This window comes from Strix aluco, chromosome 4 (assembly GCF_031877795.1).
Source record: "Strix aluco isolate bStrAlu1 chromosome 4, bStrAlu1.hap1, whole genome shotgun sequence".
NCBI classification, from domain to species: Eukaryota; Metazoa; Chordata; class Aves; order Strigiformes; family Strigidae; genus Strix; species Strix aluco.
This window is the reverse complement of record NC_133934.1, coordinates 1,962,178-1,983,325: the sequence shown is the minus strand read 5'-3', so window position 1 is coordinate 1,983,325 and position 21,148 is coordinate 1,962,178. Positions and strand designations below refer to the sequence as shown.

The window sequence follows — 21,148 nt, the reverse complement described above, 5'->3', positions numbered from 1 at the left end:
CCAACACTCCAGGTGCCGTTTCCCATGGCACCTGGGTGTATAATGAGGAGAGAACAGAGCAGCTGCCGTCTGGGCCAGAATCGGCACATCTGGACGAGGGGCAGGGGGTCGTCTGAAGCACCAAAGGTGTTGGAAAGCTGCTTTTTTATAACAGCCCCAGTCCCCGCACCTCGGCCAGCCCGAGTGCCTCACTCCCAGCTGCAGCAGCATACGCACACCTTGGTGAAGTTAAGGCGATGCCAGAAGACAGAGAGACCCACCGGGTTCTGCCCTCTGGGTTTGGGAAGCCACAACGAAGGCACAAATACACCAAGGCACAGAACAAGAGGAAGCACTTCTGTTCCAGGGGCAGGATCAGACCCTGTTCATCTTATTGCAAGAGTCACGATAGTCTGCGGGTGGGAGCAAAGGGCTTTCCAATTTCCTTTTTTTTTTGTTGTGATCTAAGCATCAAACGTGGGAGTCAAGTTGACCAGGAAAATCAATCAGGGTTGATTTTCCTCCCAGCACAGGTCTCCCTCCTAGGAGTACACAGCCACACGCAACGCCCTTCGAATGCCCTTATGCTCACAGCCATCAGAGACACCGTCCGATTGTCACCCCAGCCTCTCTGCTGGAAACTCTTTGTGTGTCCTGGTGCTTCAAGAGCAAACAGGAGATCACATGCCTTGCCACAGCTATGGCACCATCACCTGGCCTGGTGATGAAGCCCCAGGAATTACAGCATGTGGCTACCAAATAGCAGCCAAATATTTAGGGGGTTCCTCCCAGCCAGCTGCAGTTTAGACCTGTAGCTCCAACTCTCGAGAGGGTAATGTCTCGCTTGGACCAAAGGAGCACAGATGTGCCTGCATCCTCAGTATCTCCATCAAGCAGACACGGCTGAAAAAACAACAGTGGCAGCTGACTCTCATCAGCTGTTCAAAGCTCAACGTCCACGGTGTCCTCCTCATGGTCCTTGATGTCCGTCGAGTCCGCGGTGGCAGGCTGTATCACCCCAAACTGTGACAGCTTTGCTGCCTTCTGCTCCATGCTCTGCTTCCTCCATTTGATCCTCCGGTTCTGGAACCAGACTTTCACCTAGCAGGAAAATGGCACAACTTAATCCAAGGTCTCCAGGAGCCCCTTGCCACATGCTTCCGAGGCAGATGTCCCCAAAAAGCAGAGTTCCTTAAAGAGGGGGACATGCCTCTTCTCTGCTCGGGGCACAGTGCGTGTGAGCATGAGGAGGGGACACTATGGAGGGCAGAGTGGTGCTGGGGGAAAGGACCAGGGGAGAGGAGGACACAGTTGCAGGAGGCTCTGGCCAGGGGAGTGAAGGAAGCAGCTCTCCGAGCTCCCTGGGGCCACTGAACCCATCCCCGGGGCTACGGCTGCCAGAGGGCACAATGAGACACCCACCTACCCCCTGTCCCTGCTCCCCATGCCGTTCACACCCTCCCCATCCCCCCAAGAACCGCCCTTGCTTTGCTCTCCCTTTTCCCAGCTGAATTTGGATCCCACAACAGAGCATCACATGGCTCATCCTTTCCACAATAAATAGGCAGCTTTCAGTGAGAGGGGCAGAAACGTACTGGGAAGAGCAGAAAAAAATTTAGATCCAGTGTCATAAAAGGACACTTAAGGCATAAACTGTCTTCAGAAGATCTTAACAATTAGTCCAACCCAGCCTGAACTCTAAAGCAAGCAGGTTTGTGCTCCTCAATACTTTTTGTTCCACTTGATGGATTAAGAAAAGGATGTTCTTATTCATAAACCACCTAACCCTACCTCGCATCCCTCCAGGCACGTGGCTTCAATGTCCTTTTGCAGCAGGGAGTCCCACAGGTCACTCTGCATCATGTCCTCCTCCCACTGTGCTTCACGGCAGGGAAATCACCACGGACCAAACCCAGCCCCAGATCTAAGTCGCCAGCCCCAGCTCCCCCTTTTCTTACCTGAGTCTCCGTGAGATGCAGAGTTGCAGCCAGGTCTACGCGCTCCGTGCCCACCATGTACTGCTGCTTGAGGAACTCTTGCTCCAGCCGCTCCAGCTGCTCTGGTTTGAAGACGGTGCGGGCCCTCTTCATCTTGCAGGGCCCCCCAGACCTCCAAGGCACAGCGGGGCCCAGCGAGTTGGCCCCTACACAGTGAGACAACTCCAGACCTGCAAGCAAGAAGCAGTGACTGAAGGGGTCTGCACGTTTGAGGCCGTTCCTCCAGCGCCGGTGATGTGCCAAACCCGGGTTGCTTCAGCTGTAGCTGAAATCCAAATGCAGCTGCTCTACGCACTAAAGGGAGAAAGCAGCACCAAAAAGAAAAGCAGGGATGTCCTTACCCTGTCCCTACCTAGATCATCTCAACTAGGCTCCCTTTCCCACAAAAACTTGGACCAGATGATCTTTTGAGGTCACTTCCAACCTATTCTGTGATTCTACACATAGGTACAGCCTAGGACAGTCCTGGATGTACAGCCAGACCCAAAAAAGTCAGCGCTCAGTGAGGTGAGCAGGGTTTGACCTCCATCCGTACAGGATCTTTGTAACAGAATAATAAAGTCCATCAAGAGCTGATGAATGTATAAATCCCACCTCTGTCTCAAGAAGTCCCAAGTGTTGGGGGAGTTTAGCCCCTGCTTTTACCCTTGCCCTGGCACCCACAGTCAGCCAGTGTCCAGAAGAGGATGCTGAAGCTGGCAGACTGGCTTGATGAAGACCCAAGAGCCCTTGTGCAGATCCTCATCCTGGACCTCAGTCCTCTGCTCTCAGTAGGTTCAACTGACCCATAAAGTTCCTTGTGTGCAGAGGCATTAGCAGGACTAACAAGTGGATATGGTCTCAGTCTCCTATCTAGTTGCAGCCTGATGATAACCATAATTACCTAATTAACATACAATACGCCAGCGCTGTCACAGGACCAGCCGGCACCAGTCTAAGAGTGGGGCTGTCTCTGGTTTCCAAAGCCCTCACCCTGCCAGCACAGATTTTGATTCATACACATCTCAATGTTCAAAAGCAGTGTGTGACGGCTTCCCTGACCACCCCCCAGGAGCCACAGGGCTCATCGCGGCCAGCTCTGTCCTCCTGAAGGACCTTCACAAGAGCCAGATCTCACTGCCAGGACCATGGGGTGGAGAGACCACCGTCAAGGGCTGAGGGAAGGGAGCTGCAGCCATCAAGGCAAAAAACCTCTGCATCCATGATGCTGGTTCTGGAGTTACAACATGTATTTGCCAGTAGCCAGGGTTAATAATTGTGCTAGTAGCTACAGTTACCGCACATATGGGGACAATTACGAGGTTTTGAAGCTTGGTCAATTGAGACTTTGAATCATGGTCAAGATGACCTTGATTAGCAATAAGAAATTCATAAAGGATAAACTTTGATCTCTAGAAAATAAGCAGAACATCCTGGACCATGAAGAGAATGTCTGGGCTTGTGTTGAGGAGGACAACCTGGCAAAGGGACTAATCGATTAATTAACTTGGCAATGAAACTAACTTTTGAGTGTCCTGAAAGTGAACTACCTTCATTATAACACTAAAAACTGCACAGACAGGTCAAAAAGACCCCTGCCCAGGTTAAGACCCTTCCCCTGAGCGTGCGTAGGAGTAGAAGCATTATTATTATAAGTAGAAGCTGTACCATAATTATATGTTAATCACTAACCAAGCAGTATCTAATAGGCATGTTTGGAAAAGAACTAACCTCTGATTTTTGTGTATAAAATGAGCAGAAAAACGTGCCGTTGGGGTGCCTGATTTGTGGAAAAGTCCACCGAGCACCCAGGCCTGAATAAATACAGTATCTCTCCTGAGCGTGTTAAGATTGGGTTATTGCACGCCAGGCACAAAGCCTCTGTTTGGGTAACATGCACAGAAACATGAGTGTAGACTTCACACATCTGAGCATGAAGCGCTGGAGGGACGGTTGAGCCCATCTTGCTCAATGCCAAAAACTTCTGGATTGGGGAGTCGGCTCCTGTTTGGAGCCTCAGGAAGACTCCAGACACCTCCAGATGAGACCGCTGTGTGCCCCAGGAACCCCTCCGGGTACCAAAGTACAGCCGTGGAGGTATCAGGAACCAGATAAGCCCAGCACTAAGCTCTGTCTGATGGTACCACAGCTTCTATCCTGCCAACACCCAGCCACACGCTTAACTTTTAAGAAAGAGAACCCGCTAGTACAGCCACTGGGACTTTTCTGGGTGGAAAGCAAAGTATGTGGTATGCGTCTGCAGGATCAGGCCATGACCGCTCCCCAGCGTTGCTGCTCCGAAATCCCAGCAGATCCGGCTTGGAGATCAGCTCTGCTTTGAGCAGAGGTCAGGTTCAGAGGTCCCCCGCAGCCGGAGCCATCGCACCCTGTCACCAGGGTACAGCAACAGCAGCCACGAGGGACTGGTGTGAAACATCTATATCGTGGCAAGCCACGTTTCTTTAACTTTTATAAAGAAACTGTACGTAATGATGCCAATTCACACCCACTACTTGTCTCTCCTTCAGCGACATGTTCTCCAGGCACAAATGGGCACCTTGACCTACTTCGTTTCATTAATTGGGCGTAAATTCTGCGGGTGTTTAAGGATTTGTGGGATGAAGCCCTGACAGTTTAACAGCTGTAATTGCACTTAAAACTATTTTCATCATTAAAATAATTTCACCTGTCACATTTTTTTCTATTTTAATACTGGGATCATCTCAAGCGTAATTTCAAACATTAAATACTTTGTGGAAATAGCTTTGCAAATTGTTTAACTATATTTTCATACCTGTATATTTGATATAACACATAGATTAACACACAACTATGCAGATGCTGTCTCACAGAAGAAATGATAGATTAAATAGTTATGCTAATTAATTTAAAAAAAAGAACAAGAGTGGCAAATACTTCTGGTATCTGGATATTGTAGCTATCGGGATCAAATCAAGTAAAATATGTGCTCGGCTGCAGGTTTTGCTTGGGCAACAACGAGATCAGGCTCTGAATGCTAAAAAGATACTCGAATTTCAAGAAAAGTAAGCTGAGCAGAGGCACTTTGTTAAAACAAACGATCTGTAATTTTGTTTATAGAAAGTTACAATGCTCCTCGGTGAAAATACAGAGAGCCTGATGGATTAGCCAGCATCATCTAGCACCCCTGTGTAAATTTTACCTACAGATCAACAACAAAAACCTGTCTCCTTAGGTGCTTCTGCACTAAAAAATACTAAGTTTTTGAGGCCGGGTGCTGTGAAATGCTCAACATTTACATTTCTGCGAGCGGTCCCAGGGAGAGCAAAATTAGAGACAGACAGAAGGGGGGGACCCCACACAACAGCAGTGGGGTGCTGGCATGGTGGAGAAATTACTTGAAGGGCTGAGGCTTTGGGAAATGACGGCAGTTTTTCGGAGGCATGATGAAAACACAGGCATTGCGGTGCAACGAAAAGAGAAATAAATGCCAGTGTGTGCTGAGCCACCCTCAAAATGCAGGTGGGGGCACACGTAGACACGGGGGGGACGATCTCTGACCTGAAACCTTGGGCTTAAATCAAGCCTGAAGGATGGAAATCGTGTGCTCTGGGTCTCGCTTCACCCATTTCATGTTGGGGGTAAATAGCTAATATCAATTATCGATCACTGCAGGAGGGGAAAAAAATATTAGGAAACTCTTCCCTCTCCCTCCTTCATTTCCCACAGCTCTAAGACAACTCTTCAGCTTGGGGCTGGTCGAGAGGCCGCGGGAAAGGAAACTACAACCGTAGGGAAACGGAAAAACAAACAAACAAACAAAACAAACAAACAAACAACAACAAAAAAACCCACAAAGGGCAATTTTTGGTGACCCAAACCCCGTAATTTTGCAGTGCGGGTGATGCCAGCGAAGCGCCCGGCTGGAAGGTCCCCACACCCCCCCCTTGTCCCCAATACCCCCCGTCCTAACGCTCCACCTCACCCCCCACCCGTGACGCGTGGGAAAACCCCCCAAACCCCCCCCGACCCCCCCCCCCCAGCTCACCTGCACCGCCCCAGCCCCAGCCCCAGCCCCAGCCGCCCGGCAGCGGCCGCAGCCCCGGGCCCGGGCCCGTTGCCGGTGCCGCGGCGGGGCAGCGCAGGGGCTGCGGGGCGGGGGGGCCGCGGCGCGGCGGGTCCCGGGCGAGGAGAGCTTCGATGTGGAAGGGGGTCTTGGGGGGCGCCGGCGGCGGGCCGGGCCGCGGAGAGCTGCGCAGCATGGCCGGGGTGTTGTGGGGGCCGCCGGCCCCGCCGGCTTATATGGAAGGAGCGGGGAGGGGGGGGGGGGGGTTGGGATGAGCTGCGCTCCCTATGCAAAGCGGCGGCGGGGAGGGAGGGGGGGGTCGGAGGGGGGCTTCCCCCACCCCCCCCCCGACCTGCAGCGGCATCCCCACAGACACCCCTTCTTCCCCACTGCCCCCCCTCCTTCCACGCCAGCTCCTCCATCGCCCCCCCTCCTTCCCCACTGGCACCTCCACTGACACCCACCCCGGCACCCGAATCTTCCCCCACAGGCACCTGTGCTCTGTCCCCACGGACCCCCTCACCCACACCCGCTCCTTCCCCACAGACCGCCACACTGACACCCACTTCTTCCTCACACACACCCAAAACAACACCCAAGGACCCACGGACCCATACCGGCTCCTTTCTGATGGACCCCTGCACCTTCACCCCCTCCTTCCTTACCGACCCCCACGCTGACACCTGCTTCTTCCTCACAGACACCCAAAACAACACCCAAACTCCTTCCTCACAGACCCCCACACCTACACCTGCTCCTTCCCCACAGACCCCCACTGACACCTGCTGCTTCCTCACAGACACCCAAAACAACACCCAAACTCCTTCCCCACAGACCCCCACACCCACCCCTGCTCCTTCCTCAGAGACACCCGAACGAACACCCACACTCCTTCCCCATGGACCCCTGCACCAACACCCGTTTCTTCCCCACAGATGCCCACACTGACACCAGTTCCTTCCTCACAGCCCCCCCCCACTGACACCCCCTCCTTCCCCATGGACACCCACACCAACACCCACACCAACACGCACTCCAAACACCCACGTGGACACTTGTTCCTTCCTCCACAGACACCTCCTCCCTTCCTCACGGCCAACTACACCTTCCCCCCGCCCCAACCTTGCTGGCACCCTCACCTTCCACCACAGACACCCCCATAGACCCCTACAGCTCCCCACCCTGACCCCACTGACCCCCGTATGGACACCCAAACCCCCCCTGACACCCCCATCTCCCCCCCCAGGCCTCACAAGTGCACCCATCCTGCCACCGTGCCAAAGGGAATGTGTCTGGGTGTACCTGCCCGCCTGTGTCGGAGGGTGTATAGCTGGGAAATGGGAAAAACACATCAGGAGCTCACACGGGCTAAAAGCCGACTGAAATTTGGGTGCCATCCCCGTGGGATCCCCCCGGACCCAAGCAGGGGCAACACCTCACGTGAGGGTCCTCAGCAGACCCAACCACTCCTGTGCAAATCTCCGCACAGCACCAAAGTCACACTGAAAATTCACTCGGGTTTATACAAACGCCGAGAAATCTTGGAGTCTCCAGGTTAATAGACGCGGCGCAAAAATCCCCCGCGGGTTTGATAACCCGGCATTAAAGATCTCCGTGTGCCATCTCCGCGCGCGTGGGCTAGCTCTCCGTATCCAGTAAATCCTGCCTTAAATCAGGGATTTGTGCCGTTTCAAGTTTCTTTTCACTGCCCAATCTGTAGAAATAAACCTCGTTATAAATGAGCATCGCTATATTTTTGAGTGTTTCAAAGCAAATGGAAATTATGGGAATGCATGAGCCGGATTATCCTGCTCGTGAGGAAGCACCCTGGAGATGGCTACGGGGACCTCGGGGAAGAGGATGCCGGCAGGAAACAAAAGAGTCCCTCAAGTTTGCTTTTAAAACACTTTTTTTTCCTGCCGTTTAGCATCCTGTCTTCCACAGCGGCTTCAAAATAAGTGAATAAATACAGCTGGTGCTTTATTGCTCCTTATCCAAACAGCCAGCCCCAATCCTGCCGCCGTGTAACTATGTGCTTAATTGAAATCACACGTTCAAAGCTGGGCAAGTGCCGAAGCCTCTCCCCCCCAAAAAATAAAAAAAAAAAGCTGCCACTGAGAAAAAAAAAATCCGCAGAGATTCACAGCTTCTGGCTTTGCTTGCACAGAGGTTGTGTGGATTCAAGTACGGGTGTCATTGTGCAAGTTGTTGATTTGTTTTATGAAAAGCCTGTTAAATCTCTTAATTATTTTTCCTCTTTATAATAAATTGTGACAGCCACTGTCATTCCTGTGGAAAGAGGGGTTGGCGATGCTCCCGGTGTTAAGGGAGCGGTTTTACGTTGCGGTTGCTGGGATGGGCGAGCGTCGGCGGAGCGGGGAGGTTACGGTGGGATGCAGCTGGCGGGACGGACGGACAGACGGACGGACAACCAGGAAAAGCACCGGTTGACTTTTCCCTTCGGCTTCTCCCGCTTGGCCGAATCCGCTGCCTAATGACGCGTCCTGTTTCCCATTAGTACTGTGTGCTCAGCTAATGCATTTCGGTTCGAAAGCTGGAAATTTTCACTCGCTGGTAATGACTTGGGAAATATAGCACCCAGCAGCCAGGAGGAGCGGGGGGCTCAGAGACCCCCCCGCCACTCCCTGCCCACATGAGGTTGAACCTCCGGCTCCATCCCCACCCGATTGCTGCCAGAAACGGGGCTTTTGCAGGAGCTGGGCAGGGGAGATGAAAGGATGGAGCCTGATCCTCTTTTTTTTTTTTATTTGGTGGCGGTGGTTTTTTTTTTTTAATTTTATTCCAGTTTTGTTTTTCAAGAGTATAGAAAATAAAAGAGGAGGGGGAGTTTCGGGGGGGGTAAAAAAAAAAAATCCCAACAACAAAACAACAAAAAAAGCCCCCAGCCCTTTGTAAACATCCCCCCTGAGCAAAGGGAAGGAGGTGAAAAGCATTTCCTGATAACTCCATTAAAGAATGAGGCTGCATTAACATTCCAAGTACCTCGACAAGAGATGAAAGTGGGGAACTTGAGTTCAGCCTCTCCTTGCTCCAGATGTTATTATGGGCTCCCTGAAAGGTTTTTTTATTTCTTTTTTTGCAAAGAGACAAAGATGATGCCTACTTCAAACGGGGCTAATTGATGCTAATGACTATCAGATAGAGTGGGGGCCCTTATTCCCCCCTGCAAAGGGGAAAGAGAGAGTGCATTTTACAATCCCCTCATAGAAAACGCCCCACTCTTCAAACCAGGTTGCTGCTTTGGGGATTTTTGTTTCTCTCTGGCTGCTGCTTTCTCTCCTCCTCCGCTTCCCCCCCCCCCCCCCTTCTTCTTTTCTGTCCCCCTTCTTCTGGGCACCCCGCAGCTCTCACTTGTTTGCCCATGAGAAATTTCACACCTCGCCTCCATCGGTGGGGAGAGCCTGGCTCCATTTCCATCCCTCTCCCAGCCGCAAAACCATCCCAGCGGGCGAAAGAAGCGGCGGAAATTTCCCCAAACCCACAGCAAGCACACGCGAAAACGTGACGGGGATTTTGTGCATCTGTAATCCGGGGCGTGAGTCCTTCTGCAAGTGGGAAAACATCTTTCCAAGCGAGAACATCCTTTCAGTCGCATCCCATTAGGGAGAAGATGGATCCCAGGGCTCCTGTTGCTGATTAGACAGGCGTGTGCTTGTGCTCATTAGGATAACTAGCCCAGCACCGCCAACCTAAGGAGTCTGAAATCATGAGGTCGAGCTTTTTACTCCTTAAAAAACCAAAATTGGCTTGAAAATGGGGTGCTGAACACTAACTTTAGTGTTTAGCCTTGTGTCAGACTTCTGCAGTCATTTCTCCTGTGATAATCTATACTATTAATAAATAATAACTCATAAACCAATAATAAAAAGGCAACAAGGAATGTCTTCAAATCACGCGGCTCCTGGAGCTGCTGATTTGCCCCTTCCCAAACTGGATCCCACTGAATCCCATGGGGAGAGGGGAATGGGGATTCATCTTCACTGTGAAAAGAGAAGCATGGGGTTTCTCCCCGAAGGATAATGGGTGCGTGTTTCTTCATCATAAAGTCTAGAAAGGAGAAATGACTCAGGCTAACGATAATTACTGTCCGTGCTCCAGGAGTACTCAGGGGTGCTGGGGTGACACTCTGCCTTGGCTTTGCCACCTTCAAGGAGGTGCTGGGGAGCTGCAGAACGAGGTGCTGGTCTCGATTGCTCCTGGCAAACCCCCTCTTTCCTCTTTGCAGCAGGATCCGGCCACAGGTGGCTTTGCCTTGGGGATCCTCGGCACCTTGCAAGCTCCCAGTAACGGACCCAAACTGGGGTGAGCACAGGAGCGATGGCACTGTCTGCACTTTGAGGGTGTTACACAGCAACGGGAGCCCCGGTTGTGGGTGGCAAGAGCACAGCCAACCCCCTACATCCCCCTGCAAGAGCCCGGCACAGGAATGGCCACCAGCTCCGGGGAAAAGGCTTCTCTTGAGATCACAGTTACCTTCCAGCTGAGTGCTCCCCAGTTTGCTCCACTGCCCAAGCACTGGGATGGACACGAGGACGTGGGGAACATACGACTTTCCTCCAAGAATGTTACCCCAACCGCGGGCCTGCAGAGGAGGCTGCCCCCATCCTCCCCATCCCTACCACCTTATTCCACCTCTTGCTTGTCAAACCTCTCGGGGAGCCCGTTCGACATGTTTGTGCGATGGAAAACTAACCCTGGAAAATGCAGGGCCCTTGCTGAGGGGTGCGGGCAGCGGGGGAAGGCAGAGAGCAGCATCCTTCTCTCCCCCCAGCCCCAGACAGCCAATACACACCCCAGCCGCCCTTCAGACACCGGCCCCGGCTGCATTGTCAGGTTAATTTGGGCTAATGGCCCGCAAAGCACCTCAATCCCATCCAGGTCTCATTAGCACTTGATAATATCAAGCATCCTGAGGAATTGCGGCTCTTCCCCCTCCTCCCCAGGGCAGGGAGCCCTGCACCCAGCCGGGCAGGGTGGCCTTGGGGATGGGGACAGGACCTGCTCCTCCACTGTCAAGTTTATGGGGCAAAGCACCTCTTCCCCCACAGTCTCAGGACTTTCCTATGATTTATCACCCAGGTTGGTATTTCCAGGCAAGATCAGAATTAAGCCCATGCTGCAGTGAGGCTCAGCAGGGCCCGATTCTGCCCCAGCCCTTCGATGAGGAGATGTTGTCCAAGCGAGGCTGTTCCTCGATGTCACACCCTTCGGTGTGGTGTCACATCTGGCCTCAGATCTCAGCCAGATGTGAAATGAGGGAACGAGACCTGCTGCATCCCACCACCCTCACCCTTCCCGGGTGCTGGGGGCCCGGCCGCCTGCCTGGGGTCCCCCCAAATACAGCGTGGGTTGGGTCCACGAGTGGAATCGACGATGGGGCTACACCCAGCTGACAGCAAAGCCTGGGTGACCCCAAAAAATAAGTTAATACCCTCTCACAAGGCCTCGGAGGATGCTCCCTGGTCCTCCCGCTGAGCACAGACCTGAACACCTTCACAGGGGTTGCAATCGTGGGTATTAAGAGCATCCCAAAACCATACATTCAAAATTAATTGGGAATTATAAACTAAGCATTGAGGCAGCCCTGGTACAGGCCTGAGTGCAAGATCAGCCCGCTGCTCCCTTCAATTATCTTTTTTCTCCCACATTGTTCTCTCCTAATGAGGAGACTAATGACCAAAGGATGGTTCATAAGTGGTTCCCAGACTCTCCTTGCCCAGGGCAAACACCGGCCACAATAGGATCACAAATTGTAGGGAGAAGCCCCGGCTGATCACATCAGAAACGGTGCAGGGATTTATCTCTCTGCCTTAACAATAACAGTATGTTCTTAATCGCCACCCCAAAGGGACAGCTAGCAGGGGATCTGCCCGGCCTCATCATTAAAAGCTGGCAGCATCTTTGCTAGCGCTGCCCCTTTGTTCATCTTTCATTATTCCAATGCTCCGGCCCCGTTAATTCCTCTCCATCTTATTAAATCAATAGAGATGGAGTGGGGGAAGGATGGGGAAGAGCAAGGGTCGGATCCGGCTCGGCTCTCAGCAGGGGTGCTGAGCAGGAGCTGTTACTGTGCATGCCCAAGGCTTTATTTCCCCCTCCTGCAGCTGGGGAAACTGAGGCACAAGAGCGTCACAGCCTCAGGCCCAGGAGGAGGTTTTAGCAGAGCTGGGAAGCATTTTACCTGACTGCCAGTCCCACACCTCCCGGCGAGATCCCCTTATTCATCCTACACCATCAGGGCTTTCTTGATTTAATGATCTAATCAACTTTTTAAAATAAAATCACACCATTGCAGAGGGTCTCTGGTGCCAGGGCCCCCTGTACATCCCCCGCCCAACCGTGCTGTGTTGCCAGTGCCAAAAAGCTGAGGGATTTCGTGCCACAAACCATTTGCAAAGGGGAAATTGGTGCAATTTTCATCATTTTTTCTCTTTTACCCAACATTTTGTCTCACCAAAATGAAGCAAAGTGGTTTCTGGCAGACCCTGCCATGTGCGTGGCTAGGAGCAGAGCCGGGGAGGGATTCCCCCCCCCCCCCCCCCCCCCCCCAAAGTCTTCCCATTTTTGAGACTGGGATGGGAGGTGAGGAAGGAGCAGGGGAGCCAGTGGGGTGGCACCAGCAGCCATTTCAGAGCTGCTGTGCCCCGTGGCCAACCCAGACCGGGGCTGATGCTGTTCCCTTACCAGACCCCGAACCTCCCCGCACAGCCCTACGCAGGATTTGGGAACGGGGCTGCTGGGTCTCACTCTGACAGTGCTCAGCATGTAGTCCTGCTCCACAGCCCTGTGTTTCTTGTTGCAGGATAAATAACCTTTTAAACTCAAGATCTTTAAACCCAGAGATTTTGGCCACTGCAATGCTTACCCCATAATGAGGGGTCTCAGTAGCCTGGTTTTCTCCCTGTATTTCCAGCCAGGTCATCTCGTTTCACCCTTATTTTCATGCATCCAGGAGCTACTTCCAGCTGAGAGTTTTATGCAAAGAATCGGTGCTTTTGCTCTTTGGCTGAGCAAGGCAGCTTGGGGTAAATTCATCCCAGAAAGACTACAAAAGATGGGATGTTGTGGCGTTTCCTCCCATTGCTCGTGATGTCTTTTTTTTTTTTTTTTTTATTTCCACTGAAACCAGGCAGCATGGAGCCGTTGGAGCTGCCTGGCAGCCTCGGGAAACTTATTTGATGTTTCAATCGGGAATTAAAGGGGAGGGAAAAGCAGGGGGAAATGCTCCCTGACCATTTAACAAGATTACATGATGAGACGGAGCCTGGAAACATGCACAGCCGACCCCGGCGCCCCACATCCCACCTCGGGTTGGGCTTTGCCTTGAACCTCTGCCATCGGCAGGTTGCCCTCCCCAGCACCCCGACCCGTCCTCGACACACGGTAATCCCATTTAGCAACCCCCCTGAAAAAAAAGAGAGCGTGAGGGGGCAATCAGCTGAGGAGAAAGGGGCTCCCAGCTTGGGGAAGGGATGCCAAAGGCTCCTGGGAAAGTGGCTGGGTCACGGGGATTGGGGGGCCAGAGGGGTCCTGCTGCTCCAGCATCCCAATATCTCATGCTGCAAACTTCTGCCGTCCTGAGTAAACGCGACTCGTGCAAACAAACCGTGTCCGTCGCCATGTGCTCAGCAGGAATAATCCTGGCAGGAAGGAGAGCGGGGAGGGGGGCACGGAGGAGCTGTATGCTACAGCTTCACCCGGTTATCCCTTCTTCTATCTCTCCATCCATCTCCAATCCCATCCCATTTACCCCGCCACCCATTTGCACCTATTCCCCAGTGCACCGGGTTCACCCCCAGCATCCACTCATCCATTTTATCCGTACAGCAGCCAGGCTGTTCCTCTGGGCGAGCAGTCCACCCTAATACATCCACCCACCCGTCTCACAACCTACCTGTCTTACAAGCCACCTACTTATCTACAGAGTGGGAGATTTACTGGGGAAGGCTCAGCACTGCATCTTTAGCAGATAACCTTTATCCTCTTAATAACGCTGCTTAATTCTCACTTCCTTATAATTATCTGTCACTGAAAGCCAAGTCGTTTTTTTGCAGACAGGTGAAAAAAAACAGCGTCTTTAAGAGAACAATGTGATACACAGGATTGGGAAGGGACTAGAGGGATTTGGGGGTTTGAGTAAGGAGACACAGATCTTATTCTGCACAGACTTTCCTGGGGGATGAGAGGAGCCAAGGTTCTGTCCCAGGTGGGCTGATCCAGCCCAGGACCTTGCCAAGCTCTTGGAGCATCGCTCTCCCTTATTTTCCATGGTGCCAAATCGCTGCGCCTGGGTTTGATCCCAAGCCATGTGCTCCGGTTGAGCTGCCAGGAGTTGGGCTGAGCTGCACAACCTCCTCCCCGGACTGCCGAGGGAGATGTCTCTGATGGGAGAAGGAAGCTGCATTTCTACCCCCTTTCCAGGATGCCAGGGCTGGCAGGGGCTTGGCAGGGCATAAAATGACCCAGCTGAATCCGGCTTTTCCACAAACCAGCAACTCCATCCCATTATCAGGGTCAGACCTGGGCGTTTGGCTCTTCTCATCCCCACTGGGGCATTAATTGGCTGCTTTGTCCTGCAGATACGCTCCCTTCCCCACCCTAAGGAACCTGCAAACAGGTTATTCACTGGGTGGAAGACAGGGGATGGCCTTTCCCAGCAACCCCCTTTCCCCTGTCAGGTAGGAAAGGGGACACAGGCATCCTGAGTCCTGTGAACCCCCAGGGGCCAGCCACCCCCTCAAGGATTATAACCCACCATGAGTAAAGCCTCCTGGTCAAAGCCCAAGGTGCCAGAGAGATGGACATGATTTAATTCATCTTATATAAGTCACTTTTTGAAAAACTCTGATGGACTTAGTTTAATTCATCTTATATATAAGTCACTTTTCGAAAAACTCAATCAAGTCCAGGAGTTTTAATTAAAGTCATTTCCCTGGTCGGACACTGGCTGCAGAGGGGTCTGAGCCGGGCAGACCCCGCAGGAGCATCCCAGCCCGGCATGGTGGAAAAGGCCCAATCCTGCCCGAGGCTGAGCGCTGCCAGATCCCAGGGGATTAAATGTGTCCTGAGAACAACTTAACTCTCTCAATCAGCTTGGCCCCTGGCCGGGCGATATTAAAACATCCCCCATAAGCCCTGTTGTCTCGGGGGTGATTGCAATAAACCCACCGGCATGCGAGATTAGTGGGTTAAACCCACCGGCGCAGCCTGGGCTCTCAGCAGACCTGGGGAGACATTAGCACAGTTTGGGCTCTTTGAGACGGGCTGGCTAATCCCGGCTCTGGAAACAGCTGGAACAAAGGGCAGCTTCCGTCACATCGGCCCCTTCTCCTGGCACTGTCCCCTTCTTGCACTGTCCCCTTTTCCTTGCAGCATCCCCCTTTCCCTTGCATTGTCCCCCTCTCCTCACAGCATCCCCTTCTTGCATCGTCCCCTTTATATATTGTCCCTTTCTCCTTGCACCGTCTCCCTCTCCTGAGATTATTGCCCCTCTGTACGCCCCATCCCTTTGTCCTGGTGTTGCCCCCTCTCTTGGCATCATCTCCTTCTCCTTACACTGTCCCCTCTCCTTGCATTATCCCCTTCTCTTTGCCTCATCCCCTCTCCTTGCATCACGCCCTTTCTCCTTGCATCCTCCTTCTCCTTGCACCATCCCTTTCTTAATTGTCCCCCCTCTCCTTCCATCATCCCCCTTCTCCTTGCATTGTCCCCTTCTCTTTGCCTCATCCCCTCTCCTTGCATCACGCCCTTTCTCCTTGCATCCTCCTTCTCCTTGCACCATCCCTTTCTTAATTGTCCCCCCTCTCCTTCCATCATCCCCCTTCTCCTTGCATTGTCCCCTTCTCTTTGCCTCATCCCCATCTCCTTGCATCCCCTTTTCCTTCCATCATCCCCCTTTTCCTTACACTATCCCCTTCTCTCTGCCTCATCCCCTCTCCTTGCATCAGCCCCCTTCTCCTTGCACTGTCCCCTTGTCTTTGCACCATCCCTTTCTTAATTGTCCCCCCTTCTTTACCTCATCCCCTTCTCTTTACCTCATCCCCTTCTCTTTACCTCATCCCCTTGCCTTGCATCAGGTTTCACCCCTGCTCAGATAAACCTGGCTCTTTTCTTCCTCCAGCCCCAAGCCCAGCACAGACAGTGGCAGGAGCTGGTGCTGCCCAGACATCCCTGGCGTGAAGCTCCCCACGGAGCCCACCCTTCGCTCACCCCCAGGCCAGCATCCAGCCCAAACCTGCTGGATTTTAAACCTCTACATCCACCTAAGCAGGGCCAAGCAATTAAAATGAAAACCTGGCTAATCCTTGCCCAGCTGAGATGGCACCCCAGGTGCCCAGCTCACAAAGCCACCCCCAGCTCTGCTCTCCAGGGGGGTTTTCCCTACTTTCCTGGCTCCAAAATCCCCAGAGAGCAAGATGCCATCACTGGGTTGGGACAACGAGATGGAGGTGCTCTACAAGGACCTGGGCTCTGTGTCCCCCCGCAAGCTATTTTAGAGCACAAGGAGGTATCAGCACCCACTGGCTATGGGGCTAATTTTGGAGGGGCTGTGCAGGTGGTCCCCCACTCCCCCAAACCTCCAGGGCTTGCTCTCATGAACAAGCCCCCACTGAACGCTTGCTGCCACTGCAGGCATGTGGTGTTCCTCCTCCTCCTCCTCCGGAAAGATGAGCCTGAGAGTTGCATAAATAATTTATTTTTGCACTGCAAAAATAATTGGTGCCCTGTATATATTAGATACGCTCGTTGCCAGCTATGATACACTCATATAATACACAAGGAAAAGTGGCCCGAAGGGGCGATTCAGCAGCTTTTTGCCACAGTCTGTTCAGGTGCTGCCCCCGAGCCGGGGGAGGAGGCCGTGTCCTCCCCGCCGTCCTCCAACTCCACTGGGAAGTCCTTGTCCTCCTCGCCGTGGTGGCTCTGCGAGTCGGGGCTCCTCTGCGAGGTGGCCAAACCCATTTTGGCCAGTTTGGCTTGTTGCTGTTCCAGGCTTTGCTTCCTCCACTTGATCCTCCGGTTTTGGAACCAGACTTTCACCTTAGGAAGAGGTAAAGCTTGGCTTTCAAACCTGACTTCTCCATGGACCGTGATCTGGCTAAACCCCTGTGGCTCAGACGGTACCCAGACACTCCACAAACCCTTCGGTGCCCACAGCCTCAGATATTCCCCAGCTGGCCAGGACAGATTACAGAATCCCAGAATCATCATGGTTGGAAAAGACCTTGAAGATCATCTAGTCCAACCATTAACCTCACACTGACCGTTCTCAGCGAGATGAAAAACCGTCCCCTGCAACCCAGGAGCTGAGCTGGGACCTGCCAGTGGTGGAGAAAATCCAGCTTTAAGCCAGACATGAGTTCAACCCCTCCACGTGGCCTTAGAACCGCCACTTTGTGACTCAGTTTCCCCATCTGTGATCCTCCACCCTTTTAACTATTTGCAGTTACTACCCCAACACAGCTCCTGCCCTGGGGTTAAGGGACATGACCGAGGTCCCACCCATTGACACCGAGATTTTGTGGCCTTCCTGGCCCTGTTGGTGGGGGCAGGTGGAGATGGAGTGTGGTGGGTCTTACCTGCTCTTCAGTGAGGTGCAGGGAGGAGGCGAGCAGGCACCGTTCTGTGCCCACCATGTACTGCTGCCGTGCAAACTCCTTCTCCAGCCGGGCCAGCTGGTCGCTGGTGAAGATAGTCCGGACTCGCTTAGCTTTGCCAACCTTGGCTTTGAAGACAGGGAAGCGGCCCTTGGAGATCAGGAAGCCTGGAAGTGAGAGAGAGAAGAGAGGTCAGGGTGGAGAGGAGCCCTTGGAGGGGTCCCCTTTAGAGTGGGGTCCCCTCCTGGAGAGGCAGAAGGGATCTTCTCATTTGGAGGTGTCCCCTTTAAAGAGATAAAAAGTGTCTCTTTGGAGGGGATCCCCCATTTGAAGAGATGGGAGAGGGTCCCCCATTTGCAGAGGATCTCCTTGGAGAGGCGGATATAGGTCCCTCTTGGGAGAGAACCTGTTTGGAGGGGGTCCCCATGAAGAGGTGGAAAGAGCTCCCCCATTTGCAGATGTCCCCCTGAGAGAGGCCAGAGGGTCCCATTTGGAGGGGCAGAAGAGGGTCCTTGTTGGAGAGATCCCCTTGGGAGGAGGAGGAGGTGCCCCATTTGGAGACATCTCCCAGGGAGAGGTAGATGCGGGTCCCCCATCAGAGAGGTCCCCCTGGGAGAGAGGGCCTCCATTTGGAGAGGTGGCCAAGGGCCCCCCCTTGCAGAGATGAAAGGAGGTCCCCCATTTAGGAGGGGGGGGTGTCTCAAGAGAGGTGGGCATGGGTCCCCCTGGAAGAGATCCCCTTTGGAGGGGGTCCCCTTGAGGAGGTGGAAGGAGATCACCATTGGGAGATGTCCCCCCCATGGGAGTGGGGGATTCAGTTCCCCATTTGGAGACATCCCCATGGGAGAAGTGGGCAGGGGCCTCACTGGAAGAGGTCCCCTTGAGAGGGGTCCCCCAGGAGAGGTAGCCAAGGGTGCCCCCCCCTGCATCGAAGAGATGGAAAGAGGTCCCCATTTGGGGGTGTCCCCATGGGAGACGTGTACAAGAGTGACTCTGGGAGAGGTCCCTTTGAGAAGGGTCCCCTCATTTGCAGAGGTGGCAAAAGGTCCCCCCTTGGGGAGCCAGAAGGAGGTCCCCATTTTGGGGGTGTCCCCATGGGAGAGGTGAACTGGGGTCCTCCTAGAAGAGATCCCCTTTGGAGGGGTCTCCCCTTGGGAAGCTGGAAGGTGGTCCCCATTTGGGGGTGTCCCCTGGAAGAGGTGGAGAGGGGTCCCCCTGGAAGAGGTCCCCTCGAGCAGGGTCCCCCCCTTGGGAAGCCAGAAGTCCCCATTTGGGGGTGTCCCCATGGGAGAGGTGAACTGGGGTCCCCCTAGAAGAGGTCCTCTTGAGTGGGGTACCCCCTTGGGGAGCTGGAAGAAGGTCCCCATTTGGGGGTGTCCCCTCGGGAGAGGCGGCGGGGGGGTCCCGGTGCGGGGTGTCCGGGGAGGAGGGGACGGCGGTACCTGTTGCCCCCAGGCTGGTGGCCCAGCCGGGGGGGCCCCCGCAGCAGCCGGGGCAGAGCGGCTGGGGGACGGCGGGCGGCGGCGGCAGGACCCTGGCGGCGGCGGCGGCAGGAGCCGGGGGGGGTCCCCAGGGGGGGGGTCCCCAGAGCGGCGGCGGATGATGGAGGGGGGGGGAGGCGCGTCCCAGCAGCGCCGCGATGGTGAAGGTCTGGCCGGGCCGGGCGGGGGGCGGCGGGGCCGGGGCCGGCATGGCGGGGTCTTGCTCGGGATCGTGTCGCCCGGTTTTATACGACAGCCCCGACCGCACCCCCCCCCCCCCCCCCGCCCCGACCGGCCCCTCCGCGGGGACTCTGGGCCCTCCCGAGGAGACCGCGGGGGGGCGGGGGGGGACGGGATGGGGCGGGCGGGGATCGATGGCATCGCCCTGTGACCTGCCCGGGGGGTCCCGTGTCCCCTCCGTGTCCTCCTGCCCTCTACGGAGCTGTGTGTGACCGTCCCCCCCCCACCATGTCCCCCTGCACTCGACTGGGGGGTGTCCCCCCCATGTGTCCCTGCCCCTGGAGTGCAGACCCCCGTGTGTCCACCTCCAAGGTGGAGACACCCCCTTTCCCGTCCCCCCGTCCCCCCATCCCCCCCGTCCCCTCTCAGGGTGACTTTGGCCCTGAAATACTCAGGCAGGAGGATCCAGGTGTCCAGAGACAGACAGTGTCATCCCAAGGCCACCAAAGCCCCCCCGGGGGTGCTCGGGGTCTGCCTTGATACTCTGAATTCGTGCATGCACCCCCCTGCACAGCTGCTTTTGGGGGGGCATAATATACCCCGGGCCAGTGAGGTGAAGGGACAGGACCGGGGATGCTTGGAGAGGCAGTGGCGGGGGGGGGTGGGGGGGCTGTCTCTGCACCGCCCCCCCAGCTCACCCCTCTCGGCTGATGGGATTCAGATGGTCATTAGGGTCTGAGATCCTTAAAATCGCGCGGCTTTTCCTAATGAGCTGGGAAAAGTCACACCTCGGGCCCGGCGCGGCAGGGGAGCGAGCCCCGGTCAAAGGACTCCACCGGGGCTCGGGGGGTTTATTGGGGAGGAAATGGGGCGCGGGGGAGTTGGGGGGTCGGAGCCCACATCTGCACCACAGCAGCCCCCCTTGCTCAGCTTTCACGAGGTACCCCAGGACCCAGCACACGCGTGTGCAGCCTCCAAACTGGGAAAAATAAGCCCCGAGGATCGCGGCGGCGCTGAAAAAGTCATTACGGGGCTCTGCCCCGGTGAGGAGCATCCTCCGCTCTGCAGCTGCGTGGCCACCTCAGGGACGGGGCTGGGGACAGGGGACAGGGACCCCCCCCAGCTCCATGGTACTGGGGCACATCCCAGCCACCGGTACCAGTGGGTGAAGGCCCCCCCGAGGGGTGATTTTTCAAGAAAAACCATAAAAAGCCCACGGTGGGCACCGTGCTGGCGGCGATGCCGTGCTCCCCAGCTTATCACGGGGGGTATCACCCCGCAGCTACTGCGGTGGGGGCAAATAAAGGCCCTTTTTTTGGGGGGGGGGGCAGAGATGAAAGGGCGGCAGATTTGGCGTTATTAGTTCTTAATTACAATCTTGAAAAGGCCGAGATAAAAAGGCAGGAGGCCCCTGTGGGGGCTCGGGTGTGTTTGGTTACGAGGGGCTTTCCCTTTTTTTATTCCCTTTTCCCTCTCTCTCTGTTTGATGGAGCTCAGCAAACACACACACACACGGCACCGGCACGCAGAATGGGGGGTGCCCAGCACCCCTGGGGCTGGATGGGGGGCTAAGAGCATCCACGGGGCTGGGATCTGGATGATACGGGACCAAAATGGGGATGCTGGTGATGCTTCGGGAGAGCCAGGTGGGAAAATCCTGTCCTGGAGAGATGGAGGCGGGGGTGTAATAATTTGGGGGGGTGAGGCTGTGCAAGCAAGGAGCACGGCAGGGCTGGAATTGGGGGGGTCGCTGCCCTCAAACCGAGCGTCTCCTCTCACCAGGTCCGGCTCCAGAACAGGGACCTGAACCCGGGGGTGGCTCCTGCCTAATTTTGAGCCAGAATTGCCCCGGGGCTCCGGCTCCTGAGC

General features: G+C 54.8%; 2 protein-coding genes across 2 annotated transcripts; both read right to left on the bottom strand.

Moving 5' to 3' along the window:
* Positions 1-921: 921 nt before the first annotated feature.
* LOC141922187 (homeobox protein not2-like) lies at positions 922-2,069 on the bottom strand. Its single transcript, XM_074821328.1, has 2 exons — positions 1,938-2,069; positions 922-1,080 (listed from the first exon to the last, which is right to left on the bottom strand). Exons 1-2 carry the CDS (start codon positions 2,067-2,069, stop codon positions 922-924), a joined length of 291 nt encoding a protein of 96 aa, XP_074677429.1.
* Positions 2,070-16,824: 14,755 nt separating this feature from the next.
* On the bottom strand, positions 16,825-19,310 carry LOC141922186 (uncharacterized). Its single transcript, XM_074821327.1, has 3 exons — positions 19,061-19,310; positions 17,601-17,785; positions 16,825-17,061 (listed from the first exon to the last, which is right to left on the bottom strand). The coding sequence occupies exons 1-3, from the start codon at positions 19,308-19,310 to the stop codon at positions 16,825-16,827; spliced, it is 672 nt and encodes a 223-aa protein (XP_074677428.1).
* Between the last annotated feature and the right edge of the window lie 1,838 nt (positions 19,311-21,148).